The sequence below is a fragment of the Saccopteryx bilineata genome, chromosome 5 (assembly GCF_036850765.1).
Source record: "Saccopteryx bilineata isolate mSacBil1 chromosome 5, mSacBil1_pri_phased_curated, whole genome shotgun sequence".
NCBI classification, from domain to species: Eukaryota; Metazoa; Chordata; class Mammalia; order Chiroptera; family Emballonuridae; genus Saccopteryx; species Saccopteryx bilineata.
Window position 1 is genome coordinate 177,231,370 of NC_089494.1, and position 14,435 is coordinate 177,245,804.

The window sequence follows — 14,435 nt, forward strand, 5'->3', positions numbered from 1 at the left end:
TTACTGTATTACCATTGATCTCTGCTTTATGTCCATCAATATTTGCTTTATATGTTTAGGTGCTCCTATGTTTGGTATATAAATTTTATAAAGATTATATCTTCTTGGGAAATTGATATCTTTATCATAAAATATCCTTTTTCTCTTGTTATACTTATATTTTAAAGTATATTTTCTCTAAACAAGTAATGCTACCCCATCTTTTTTGTTTTCATTTGCATGAAAAATCTTTTTCCATTTCTTTACTTTCATTCTGTATGTGTCTTTCAATTTGAATTGGGTCTCTTATAGACAGCATATATATGGGTCTTGTTTTCTTATCCTTTTAGCCACATTATGTCTTTTGGTTAGATTTATTTGAATTTAAAGTAATTATTAATAGGCAAGTAATTATTGCCATTTTATTATTCATGTTTATAATCTTTTTTCTTCTTTTCTTCTTAAAGAAGTCCTTTTAAAATTTCTTATAATACTGATTTGGTGATGAAAAACATTTTTTTTTTACCTTTCTTTTGTCTGGGATGGCTGATTTGTTTTTCTATTAGATTTAGTATAGAAAATAATAATCTTAAATATTCTATATTTATGATGATTCAAAAAGCAATTATCAACACTAATGAAGTCAACATTGCTTGCACATCCAAATGAAACACATCCCTGTTTAAAGTATGTAACTGGCCCTGGCCAGTTGGCTTAGCAGTAGAGTGTCGGCCTGGAGTGCAGGAGTCCTGGGTTCGATTCCCGGCCAGGGCACACAGGAGAAGCGCCCATCTGCTTCTCCACCCCTCCCCCTCTCCTTCCTCTCTGTCTCTCTCTCTCTTCCCCTCCCGCAGCTGAGGATCCATTGGAGCAAAGATGGCCCGGGTGCTGGGGATGGCTCTGTGGCCTCTGCCTCAGGCGCTAGAATGGCTCTGGATGCAACAGAGCGATGCCCCAGAGGGGCAGAACATCGCCCCCTGGTGGGCATGCTGGGTGGATCCCCGTCAGGCGCATGCGGGAGTCTGTCTGACTGCCTCCCCGTTTCCAGCTTCGGAAAAATGAAAAAATAAATAAATAAATCAAGTATGTAACTGAAAAAGAAATAAAAAATAGAGGTAGTTGTTACTTGTTTTTTTAAGCAATTAAAATATGAACACTGACAAGACAAAAAGCCAACTGCAAAAGTATCTTAAGATTCTGACTGCCTCAATATTTCAGCCTACAATATATTAATAACATTATATTTTAAAAAGGATATGTTATGTCAACATATAGCAAGAGATGAAATCTGTTGTTCTCGCAAATACTGTCTGCCTAGCCCTTTTCCCCCAGCCAGACACACTCTCAGGGTAGCAGATCTCTTCTTTCAACTCCTAGTAGAGAGAAGAAGGCTCTGCCAAGTTGTCAGTTAGGCTGGCAGTGGAGCTATTTCTTCATTTACTCTTTCTCCCCCAAATAGGTAATTGATACAAAAATCTTCCTGAGTCTCTCTCCTCTAAGACTGTCAAAGGATCTTAAACCCAAACACCTACTATTTATTTGAGACTAAAATAATTTTTAAACGTGCTTTGTGGCTTCTAGGTATAATAAATATTTGAGATGATCAAGAATTTATACTTCTTTTCCATTTGTTTTGAAGCATGTCCTACATATATGAAGATTTTGGAAGTAAGAGGCACATAAAATATTTGAAGTACTAAGCCCCTATTTCATAGTTTCAGTGCAGATAAATCTGTCCATATTCATATAGCATTAGATAAGCCAAATTTCAACTACAAGTTCACTGACTTACTCCACCATTTCAACTTGTTTTTCACTCACCTTCCTACTTTAGGAAGATATCTCATCTCACATAAAGGTCAAATTGGAGGAATAAAATTCTCTGACTACCCTTTGCTCAAATACCCCCTGAGCATGCTAAATGAGAAAGAAGCAAGGCTATTTCTAAGGACCTTGAGAAACAGAATGTAAACAAAATGAACCCTGGCTAATTAAGAATTAAAATATCAAAGAATTCTAGCTCTGAACTTGCATTTGGGATTTTGAGAAATCATTATATTGTTTTTGTTGTGATTTTTTTTTCCATAAAATGGAGAAATACTGTGGTCAAAGGTTTGTCATGAAGATTAAGTAAGTTTATGTATAGTCACAAGATTTTTAAATGAATATAAAAAGCACTAAGCCTTTTTACTAAAACCAAAAATAGACACAATTACACTAACCCATTCATCAGTGTTGCCCACAGATGCGTCCACTGCCTTTCCTTTCTCCAAGGACAATGTAACTATCAGTGCTATGCTCCTTTGGTGGTTCTCAAAATGAGTGATGAAACTACCTAGTCAAAGCATAAACTGTAGCCCTCTGGTGTGCTGAGCGCTGTGGTCTACAGCACGGAGCCTGTATCAACAGAAATTGGCCCCATGAAGGGAGGCAGGAGAAGATGAGGTAATGGAAGCTTGGAAGGGAGGATAAGAAAGTCCTTAAGTAGAAAACAGAAAAAGAAATTTGAAAATACTGCTGTCTTTTCCAGAATTTATGAGAGAAATTTGAAATGCAGAATCAGGAATAGACTCCTTAATACTGTTCAGTTATGATGTAACAACACAGCCTATCTCCATAGAGCAGAAGACAGTGGTCCAAAAATTTCAAATCCCATTGTCGTTACCATATTACCTTCTTGCAGTCCATTATGAATGGTTGTTTTATTTTTTTTTCCATATGCTGTGAATAGTATATTTTCATTATATTTTTGTATTAAATTTTTAGATGTATACCCTTAAAGTAGACTACATATTTTAAAACCTTATTTTGGTATTTCTTCCCATTCTAATATAATAAAAGCCTCAAAAAATAACTTAGTCCTAATATTTATATGTGACAATTTCTTTCAAAATATTTTTGTGAAAATCAGTCTTGATTTTTTGAGTACCTAAAAAACTGGTAAATAAATCTAGTTCTGGTGTTTTTGTAAATTACAAAAGCTGTTTTCTGGTTATTTTCTATTTTAATTCTCTTCCTCTAAAAACTAACAAGCCAACTCTGCTCCTTCAAAGATAAATATCTAAGTGTGGTAACAAAAAAAGACTTATGCTTCAGTAAAAGGGACCATTGTTCAGTCTAAATTCAAGTGACAGAGTAAATTGGATTTTTGAGTTGTATAACAGCCAAAAAGCATATATCACCTCACTCAGTCGAACTTTCTGTGGTATGTGTGTGTCTGTGTATTCTTTCTTTCTTTTTTTTCTTTTTTTCTTCCTTTTCCAAGTGAGAGGAGGGGAGATAGAGACACAGGCCAGGGCCATGTGTGCATTATCTCTGTTGCAAAGGAGTTGTAATAAAAAACAGTGGTTGTGAAAAAGACCATATATAACCTAAGAGAGGCTCAACTGTAGGCCCTGGCCAGTTAGCTCAGTGGATAGAGTGTCAGCCCAGTATATGGATATATCAGGCTCAATCCTCGGTCAGGGCACACATGAGAAGCAACCATCTGCTTCCCTACCCCTTCCTCTGCTCCTTCTCTCTCTTCCCCTTCTGCAGCCAGTGGCTCAATTGGTCCAAACATCAGGACCAAGTGCTGAGGATAGCTCAGTTGATTCAAGCATTGGCCCCAGATGGGGGTTGCTGAGTGAATCCCAATCAGGGTGCATGCAGGAGGCTGTCTATCATTTCTCCTCTCACTTGAAAAAAAAATGAGAGGTCACTAATTAAAATAGGGATCATGGTCTGTCCTTTACATTTCTGAAAGCAATTTTATAGGCAATTTATCCACTCTACAAATTTCAATTTTCACTGGAAGCTTATATAGTATTTTATGTCCTACTTTGGAGAAATAAACCATATAATATATTATCCTCAGCATTTCAAACATTGTATCAGCCTTCTCTGGCTGCCATAACAAAACACTATAGAATGTGGTTTAAACAGTAAATATATATTTTTTCACAATTCTGGAGGCTAGAAGTCTAAGGTAAGATGTTGTCAGGCTTGGTTTCTTCTCAGGTCTCTCTGCTAAATTTGCAGACAGCTGAAATTCGCTATCTTCACATGATGTTCCTTGTATGTTTGTATCTTAATCACCTCTTCTTTTAGGAACACCAGTCATATTGTTTTGGGCTCCACCCTAATGACCTCATTTTAACTTAATTACCTCTTTAAAGACCCTTTCTCCATATATAGCCACATGTACTGGGGATTAGGACTTCAATTTATAAATTTGAGGGTGTGACATCATCAAGATCATGAATAAGATGTTCTTCCTCATCTTTCCACTCAACAACAATTTGACATCCATCCACAGACAAAAGTGCCTTAGGGGAGCTAAGGTATCCAGGTAGGAGATTGTGAAACCATGGTTCAGGCCAAGAATGAGAAAAGTCATTTTGAGAAAACAGGCCTATGCCAGTAGGCTGACTCCCAAAAGACTGTCCTGGTTATAGACTGAGAATCAGATCCATATACTTGAGGACTTGGCTGCAGCCCCTTCAGCTTTGGTTCTGTCACCAGCATCATATGCCAAAGGATCTGGGAGGAATCTGCCCCACTGGGAGTCAGGTATTAGATACAAGACCTCAGTCTAGCTCTGAACCCTGGTCTGGCCTGTGAATGAGATCCAGCCCCTTTCGGCCATCATCCAAGAGCCCCTGAAAAACACTGATTTAGACACACATCCACATTCCAGAGAGCTTGTGCAGAAGATTAGGAGTCCAGCATAGAAGCTCCAGCATACTGCTGGAATAAAAACATCTGAATTTGGATGCACGGAAAACCCACACCACCACTCCCTGAAGGCAACACAGCTCAGTATCAACGTTTCTCCCATGGGGTCAGTAGAGCAAGTGAGTGAATGCCTGCTTGGCTTTCCCAGCTGTGTGGGGCACTGCCAAAGAGGGCCATCTCTCTCTCTCTCTCTCTCTCTCTCTCTCTCTCTCTCTCTCTCTCTCTCTCTCTCCAGGGCACTGAGTCCCGAGCTGCATAAATAGGGGTTGGTGAGAAGCTGGGAGGACAATAGGCAAGGCTCTGAACAACACATATCAAAGGAACTCAGGTCTACTAACCTGTCACAGAATCCTGGAAGCCAGCGCACAAGCCACTGGGGACCTTGCTTACAGACCCTCAAACTACCCAGTTTTAAGATGATACATTTTAGAAAGCTAATGTACAGCAGGATGACTAAATTAACAATATTGTATTATATACTTGTATATTTGAAAGTTGCTAAGAGTCTTTTTTTTTTTTTTTTTGAAAGAGAGAAAGACACGAAGGGCGGGGGGGGGGAGAGATGAGAATAATTAACTCATAGTTGTTTTACTTTTGTTGTTCATTGATTGCTTCTCATATGTGCCTTGACCAGGGTGCTCAAGCTGAGCCAGTGCCTCCTTGCTCAAGCCAGTGACCTTGGGCTCAACCCAGCAAGCTTGGGTTTCAAGTCAATGACCTTGGGGGCTCAAGCCAGTGACCCTGGGATCATGTCAATGATCCCATGCTCAAGCTGGCAAGTCCACACTCAAGTCCACGAGCCCACACTCCCACTGGCGACCTCAGAGCTTTGAACCGGGGCACTCAGTGTCCTGGACCGATGGTCAATCCACTATGCTATCACCAGTCAGGCAGGGATTATATCTTAAATGTAGTCACCACAGAAAAAAACAACAACAAAAAAACAAAAAAGCATGGTAATTATGTGAGTGAGTGAGGTGATGGAGGTATTTGTTAACTAACCTTACTGTGATAATCATTTCATGATATATATATATATACATGTATAGAATTATTATATTGTACATCTCAAATTTATGTAATGTTACACACCAAGCGTATCTTAATAAAAATAGAAAAAAAATTAAACAATAATACACTTAAAAATAATACACTTTTTTTATACACTTAAAAAAAAGAATTTTGAGGGAACACAATTCAGTTCATAATAAGCCACTCTAAATTTTTCTCTCTAACCTTAATCCCGTAACACCAGTTTTTATTCCCTCTGCCTTAATGTATTTTTTTCCATTTCATCTTGTCTTGCCTTTGATGACTGCATCCCTTTCTTTTGCTTCAAGTTTCTGTAAACCTAAAATATTGTGCTCTCAAAGTTGAAATTTTCTATAGAAAAATGAAATTACTTTAAAAATGATATGTGGCTAATGAAACAGAAAGAAGTAGAGTCCAAACACAATTCCACATGCACATGTATATACACATACACATGTCCACACACACAGAAACACTCACTGCGTGGGCTTGGCATACATACTAATATGTACATCGTTCTAAGCTAATGTTAATTAGTTGTGTATCTTAGATTTGGCAACAGTGTCAAATTTCTTGGATAACACTAACACAATATGCCTATACACTCATTTAATTCTGAAATTACTGGCAAAATTCAACTCATCTTCTGGAACATTGCACACTTTTTTTTTTACAAGTGTTACTACTTAGTTCTTATTTTCTCACTGGGAATAAAGAGTTTAAGAACAGTCTTTGATGCAGCAAAAACCCATCCTAAATATCCCAGGAAGTGGTGATTTAGATTTTGATGCTGTTTATTAAAGTTTTTTTTTCATACTTTACTTTTGAAAATATTTTTATTTGCTAATATGTGGTTAAAATAAACATGCCTATAATTTTGAGTTACAAAAATATAACAGTCAGTTTGAGAATATTTGGGCTGACAAAAGATATAGAGAAGACATAGGGTATGTGTGGTCCGTGGATGGTTCTTCTGGACATATTCACTGAGGAAATTCTAATCAAAACAAGTTTCCTGTCATATAGACTTGACCATTTCCAGTTTAGACATTTAAAAAGAATAACTTATGACTCTTGTTTTTCCTGGTTGGCAGTATATTATTTTATTTCCTATACTGGTTTTCTTTTTTCTTTTATAACCAAAACCTCAAAATCATCTTTCTTGCATCCATTTAGCATGACAGATAAGAACAACTGCAGACATTCCAGTCTAACCTGTACAGGATACAAACGTCAACTGTTTCCGGTTTGTTTGTTTTCATGTTGATGCATGAAGACACCCAAAGCTTCTTCTCACTAAAAGATGACATTCATTTCAAATCCTGCTTATATTGATATGATTAAAGCAAATATTTAAGGAGATATTACTGTAAGTGCTATATCACTCTCATCCCACCTCCCTTATTTTTCCTACTAGTAACTTTCTGTGCCAAGGACAATGGATGGCCATAATGTCCATGTTATCATAGAAAATAAAACCCATGGCCTCAGATGCTGGATTAGTCTTTCCACTTCATGAATATCCAATATCAATCAATCTTTAAAAAAACTAAAGACTTTCATGTATAGGGCACTTCTTATTTAAAAGTCAAGGGGTTAGGAAGAGGAGGGAACCGGGCGTCATCATTTAATGGGTATAGAGTTCCAGTTTTACCAGATGTAAAGAGGTTTGGAGATGGATGTTGGTGATGGTTACACTTAAAAATGGCTATGATAAATTTAATATTACACATCTTTATCACAAAAAAATTGAAAAAATGTCAGGGATTCTTTTTTATCATATCTCTATGATAAAATAATTTTTATCTAATTAGAATCAAAGGAAAGTCCCAAAAGTACACTTTATTTTACTATATCTGAAACTATGAAAGTCACCAAAACTATGCTAGATATGAAAAAAAAAATCTGAAGTTACAAATAAAGATTATCATACTGATTGTAGATAATTTACCAATCTGGCAAAACCACTCTTTCTCAACTAGTATTTTCCTTCTTTGAGGCTGTTTGCTCAAAATAAAAACACAACCTTTTGAACTTGGTTAGCCTCCCAAAAAGTAAGGTTTTATATCTACCATTTAATCTGCATCTTAATTAAATCATTAGCTATTATTACATTGCAGACAGAAATTAGTTGTGTCTTCTCTACCTCCTTTTCATTCAAATATTTCTATCAAATTTATTTTTAAATTCCCCTTTCCAAGAAAAGTCTAATAAGTAAATAATAAAAGCCAGTCTGGGATTAATAGATTAACCTTTTTTCTAAGATTTTCTTTTTTTATTTGACTAAATTTTTTTTAATTTAATTATAGTTGTTATACAATATTATATTAGTTATATTAACTTCAGGTGTAAAACAGTGATTGTACATTTTTATATCTTATAATATGATTACCCTACTAATTCTAGTAATCATCCATCACTGTCAGTCAATCCTTTTTTTTTTTTTTTGTATTTTTCTGAAGTTGGAAATGGGGAGGCAGTCAGACAGACTCCCACATGCGCCCGACCAGTATCCACCCGGCATGCACACCAGGGGCGATACTCTGCCCATCTGGGGCGTCGCTCTGTTACAACCAGAGCCATTCTAGCACCTGAGGCAGAGGCCACAGAGCCATCCTCAGCACCCGGGCCAACTTTGCTCCAATGGAGCCTTGGCTGCAGGAGGGGAAGAGACAGACAGAAAGGAAGGAGAGGGAGAAGAGTGGAGAAGCAGATGGGTGCTTCTCCTGTGTGCCCTGACTGGGAATCAAACCCAGGACTCTTGCACACCAGGCCAACACTCTACCACTGAGTCAACCGGCCAGGGCTTCAATCGATCTTAACATCAATTTACAATAAAATTTGTCAAGATATAGTGACAGATTTGAATCACCTCTATCTCAACTTTTATCATACCTAAAAACTTACAGAATTTCAGGGACTCTACCAATTTTCCTGCTTAGTATTTGTATCCTGTCTGTGCTAATGCCTCATCCAACATGTCCAGTCCCACACAGGGGAACTGCTCACAGCATTTGCACATCTATCACTGCTCACGGTTTGTGTTTCAAAGTGCTCTTTTTCTCTACCATTGTTAGAGGGACAGGATTACAAGTTCAATTGAGTGATTTGAGCATTTCACAACGAGGACAATTTTGTTCACCCAAGAGCTTGCATTTGCATTTACATCAAACCTGAGGTCCTGAGTTTGATAGCTTAAATCACTCTACAAGATTTTGTGAGCAGAAGTCTAACATTAAAATGTAATTATAGAAATAAATAAACTTAAGTATAACAATTGTTTCACTGTAAACAATCCTTTTGCTTAGGGTGGTCTAGATTTTTTTTTAAAGAAAATCTTCTAAAAAGTTACTGAATGTTTTTGCAACAAGGTCCTTAAGACCATATATATGTGAATAATAAGTTAACTGATACCTCTGTTCCAGATGCATTGTAACTTAATGAAATTCTTCACATCCACTTTAATGTCCCCATGTTCTGGACTTCCACACTGATGGCTGGAAGTCCTTTAAAAAGACTCCGATAGCCTTTGTAGCTCTTCAGCTATTCAATTCATGCACTGGGACTCTGTCGTCAGTCTGTATAAAAACATTGAAATGAGCTTTTATGTACATTTGTTGATAGTGTATTTACCATAGTAGCCTGAACTATTCATGTTATCATAGATACTTTTTTCTCACCCTTAACAAGGGCAATTTCAGAATCAAATATAATGCTTATGTTTTCAAAATAACATTAGGTATATTGTTGGTACACTCATGCTTTTACCTGAATTTGTTTGCCTAGAAGAGGGAAATAACAATAAATCTCAGGTTCATTTTATATCTGAATTATTTTAAATTTGGAAAACAAATAAAACCAGTAATTAATATGTTGGAGTAAGATCATGGCCATCACTTAAACAGCTATATGTCTTTTTATTTCTTTTTGTATTCACTTTTATTTATTTACTTAAAGAAATTTTGAGCACCCATTATGGGTAAAGTTTGGTCTATAGGCCTGAAATACCTCAGTAAACAAAAGCAGCAGAAAATTGTTGCTCTTTTATATTCTAGCATAAAGAGACACAAAGTAAAAAATAAACACAACAAATAGACTAAAGAGCAAGCTAAGGGTTTAGAGGAGTACTAGAAGGACAGATTGCAATTTTAAATAAGTTGGTACGAACAGGATATCATACAAAACGTGGGAATTGTGCAAAGGCATGAAGGAGATGAGTGTATTGGTCAGAGGCGATGTTAGGGTAAGAGTATTCCAGAGGGACGAGCTGGGGAGAGTATCTGTGGACAGGAGGTTTTTTTTGCCAGCTGTGTTAAAGAAACAGTGATGTTCACACATTCAAGAAGGAAAAGATCAATAAAAACATTTCATTCAATCTAATATCTGCTGAGCCTACAGTTAACATGCATTGAGTTATTCTTGCTTATAATAGATTAATAAGTTCTCATAAATATTTTCAATTTTATTTACTCCTGTTTATATTTACCACATCTTTATGCATTTTTGTAAAACATTTACATTTTTTTTTGTATTTTTCTGAAGCTAGAAACGGGGAGGCAGTCAGACAGACTCCCGCATGCGCCCGACCGGGATCCACCCAGCACGCCCACCAGGGGGCGATGCTCTGCCCATCTGGGGCATCGCTCTGTCACGACCAGAGCCACTCTAGCGCCTGGGGCAGAGGCCAAGGAGCCATCCCCAGCGCCCAGGCCATCTTTTGCTCCAATGGATCCTCGGCTGTGGGAGGGGAAGAGAGAGACAGAGAGGAAGGAGAGGGGGAGAGGTGGAGAAGCAGATGGGTGCCTCTTCTGTGTGCCCTGGCTGGGAATCGAACCCAGGACTTCCACACACCAGGCCGACGCTCTACCACTGAGCCAACAGGCCAGGGCCAAAACATTTACATTTTTATTACATTGTAAACTTATTCCAGGATAAGGAATCAGTCCTACATTTGTTATTGCTCTCTATGGTGTTTTCTAGATCCTAGGAGTCTGAGGTTTAAATACTCTAACTTTGTTTCATGAATCACAGTGGTCAAATCTTTTGGTCCATGACTCAGTTCCCTAAAGTAGAATTAATTGAAAGCTAATTAATAAGTTGTTAAATATGTGAAACATTGTATAAATGTAAATTATAATAAAATATGGCTCTTACTTGTATTCCACAAATATAAGAATAAGAAATAGGCGAGTTAAAACACAGAAATCTGAACACAGTTCTTCAGATGTGCTCTTCAAATGCAATTTACAGAGTCTTGAGAAAAACAAAAGACTTTACATGACATAATTAATGAGGACATTCTGTGTGCTATTGACTAGAATTTTTAACTCTGGTGGCCAATTTCTATCAGCTCAGTACTAGTCACCAGGATGGTACAATGATGAGGTTTTTGAGAAAGCTTTGCCTTCCACATTGATCCACTTCATGATTTGTCTAAGCGTCACACTTATGACGCTTAACTTTGCCAACTTTTATTTGACTCTTCAGCTTACAAACGACAAGTCAATACATAAATAATGTATTTTCATAGTCTTAAGGTGCTGTGTTGGCCATTTATATCAAGACTCTCTAGTTATATTCTGACCTAACTGTGGGTAAGTCTCAAAATTATTTTAAGATATTCTAAACATTATTTCTAAATTCCCAAAAGAATTATGAACAAATTTAGCAGGCTTATTAAAATAAATTTGTTTCAGTTTGATTTAGTGCCACCCCTTTCACTCAGGAAAAGACAGAATGGTGACACAAATATGTTTACTTAAGACTTACCATAAGCAACTGTCCCTTTATTAGCTCCCATTTTAAAAATATATTGACTATTCCTTAGGCATGCTATATATTTAACTGTACTGTCAGGAAAAGATGATTTGCAGAAAGCATTGTAAGTAATGTATTTAATGACTTAAATTTTCCAAAAATGGCCTTTTCCTTCTTCTCTTCTAGGTTGTAAAAATGATGATAATTGTTGTGGTGACATTTGCCATCTGCTGGCTGCCCTATCATATTTACTTCATCCTCACTGCAATCTATCACCAACTAAATAGGTGGAAATACATCCAGCAGGTCTACTTAGCAAGCTTTTGGCTGGCAATGAGCTCAACCATGTACAATCCCATCATCTACTGCTGTCTGAATAAGAGGTAAAAAGAAAATTACCAAATGCTAGTTTCTTGTCACTCCTGCCTTCACTGGAAGCGTATAAAGTTCTTGATACAAATTTGAAATGCAAAAGGAAGGGGAAATTCAAAAATTCACTGAGAGAGCACAGAGCTGGATATTTTTTTAGACTCTCCCTTACTCTATAAAATATATCCCACCTTAACAATTGCATCCTCAAAACAATGTTCTTGGAGGCTCTAACAGGACAGTTTTTATATGGGCCAAATTCTCTCCCCAAACCTTCCCTGATTTTATCTGCCAAAGAATAAAAGGAATACCTTCACATCGAAGAAGGTGAGTTGAAAATGTGCTCAGGTCCTCAAGAATTGATACTTCACTGAAATGCACAGGTGACAGCATATGTGATTGCACTCTACTGAATAGGACGTTTTGTAAATAAACTTCTAAATAGAGGGTGCTATTGTGAGTATGATAGAAGCAGCAGCAAAGCAAGGGGAAATCCAGTCAGCATTCCTGCATAATGACATCAGTGAGTAAAAGAGGGTACAGCCTCCTTGGCATGGGGTGTGAAGAAGGTGAGGTGGTCAGCAAAAGCTATTTTTAAAGTGAAGTTTGAAAAAAAAAATAGGACAATTTACAGTTAAATTTAAGGCTGGAGTAAAATGTAGTTTTCAGGTAAAAATTACCATGGTTGTAAGGTTAGCACATGGATGAGTAGGGTAAACTTCATAGGATTGATATTTAATTTCCTTAATAAACCAATGTGTTCTGAGCTACTTTGGGCACAAGTAGAAATGGAACTTTAACTACATGATCTCTCTTTCCAATTGGCCCTCCATCATACCATACCTTAAGCTTGTTAAACACTTAATTCTTACTTTCTTTTATTAATTACATAAGCTGTATAGTGTTGCATCCACCAGGTACGAGAACAAACGTCGGAGACTTTCAGGAGTTAAGATGTTACTTTATTGGCCAGTTTAACCTGCACAGGGGCGAACTCCCAAGATGTCCAGAGACACCGTGCTCACGAGGAGCTGGAAACAGAAGCCGCGCCTGGTGCTTACAGCCAGGTCCTTATATATCCTAAGTGAACAAGCATACTACAGAAGCAGATGTGGCAGTTTAGCTATTGGCTAGGGAGGTCGCAGGTAGCATAGCAACAGGGGCCAGCATAGCAACAGGGGCCGGTTTTAGTTTAGTGGCGAATTTCAAACATAAACTTCTGATAAGGGTCTCTGACCTTCTTTGTTCTCAGCCTCACCGGCCATATCAGTACTCCTTGTTCCTTTAATAGTTACACTCTTTGGCAGCCCCAGTATATCAGTACTCCCTGAATCTAACATATACCAATTTAAACCACCACGCTAGCAGTACATCTGTTTTTAATCAACTTCATTTAATGGTCTACAAAGCCAAGGATTTTTCACTTTTACATATGATTTGATCAAAACCATCAAGATGAGGGAGCATTTGAGATCTTGTTTCCTTGCATATGTTGTTGGTTTGGCTCAAATAAACTCACAGAAATTTTTTTTAATCAAGTTTAGAAATTAATTCTAACATTAAATAAGGCTTTAATTTATAACTGTATTATGACTAAAAAAATCTGTTTTGAAAAATGTCATCTTTAAGTGCCTTAACTGGCAATACTAATTCAATTTTACTTATGCAAATGTATACAGTTATGGAAGAAAATTTCTACACTGTTTCTTTGGCATGTGGATACACTGGCCCTGCTTTTACTCATTGATGACTTGCTTCTCACTGATGGGAAATTAAGATTCAAATCAAACAAAAACTTAAGAGACTAGTACCAATACTGCGGCATAAATTCTAAGAGTTTGACTAGAAAATCAAATTCAAAAACTGAATTGTCTGAAAAGCCTTAAATTAAGTAGGGCTTTCTGTGGCATTTGAAAGAAATTTCCCCTTGAAAACAGTATAGTTTCGGTTTTTGTTTTTTTAACCTGTGGCCTCCTTCTCCTCAGATTTCGAGCTGGCTTTAAGAGAGCATTTCGCTGGTGTCCTTTCATCGAAGTTTCTAGCTATGATGAGCTGGAGCTCAAGACCACCAGGTTTCACCCAACTCGGCAAAGCAGCCTCTACACTGTAAGCAGAATGGAGTCCATGACGGTGGTGTTTGACCCCAGTGATTCCGACAACGCCAGATTCAGCCGCAAGAAGAGAGCGACTCCAGGAGACCCCAGCTTCAGTGGCTGCTCCCGCAGGAATTCCAAATCGGCTTCCACCACTTCAAGTTTCATAAGCTCACCCTATACCTCCGCGGACGAGTATTCCTAAATCCGCTTCCTGCGGTGACAGGGCAGTGTGAGGCTGCCACGCGCCAGCCAGCCCCTCCTGCTCACGAGTCAGTCCTCCCGAAACAGAAGGCTGGTTGGTGTGTAGGCAGCTCTGCTTGAGTCGAGGAAGGCAGGGTGTAAATCCAGACCACAAAACCACTGTTAGGATATTTGCTGCCCTCACAACTAAAACAGGCTTTAAATTTAGTCTTTGAAAATTCTAAATCAGTATATATAACAAACAAAAATATATCTGAAAAAATGCTTATAAATGTTTAGATTTTC

General features: G+C 37.5%; 1 protein-coding gene across 1 annotated transcript in view; it reads left to right on the plus strand.

Annotated features, from left to right (window-relative positions):
* TACR3 (tachykinin receptor 3) overlaps window positions 1-14,151 on the plus strand; it is a 75,608-nt gene extending 61,457 nt beyond the window's left edge. Inside the window, exons 4-5 of the mRNA XM_066280421.1 lie at window positions 11,671-11,867; window positions 13,839-14,151. Of these exons, the coding sequence (XP_066136518.1) occupies window positions 11,671-11,867; window positions 13,839-14,151 (510 nt within the window). The remainder of the gene's footprint in view (window positions 1-11,670; window positions 11,868-13,838) is intronic.
* The last annotated feature ends 284 nt before the right edge of the window (window positions 14,152-14,435 follow it).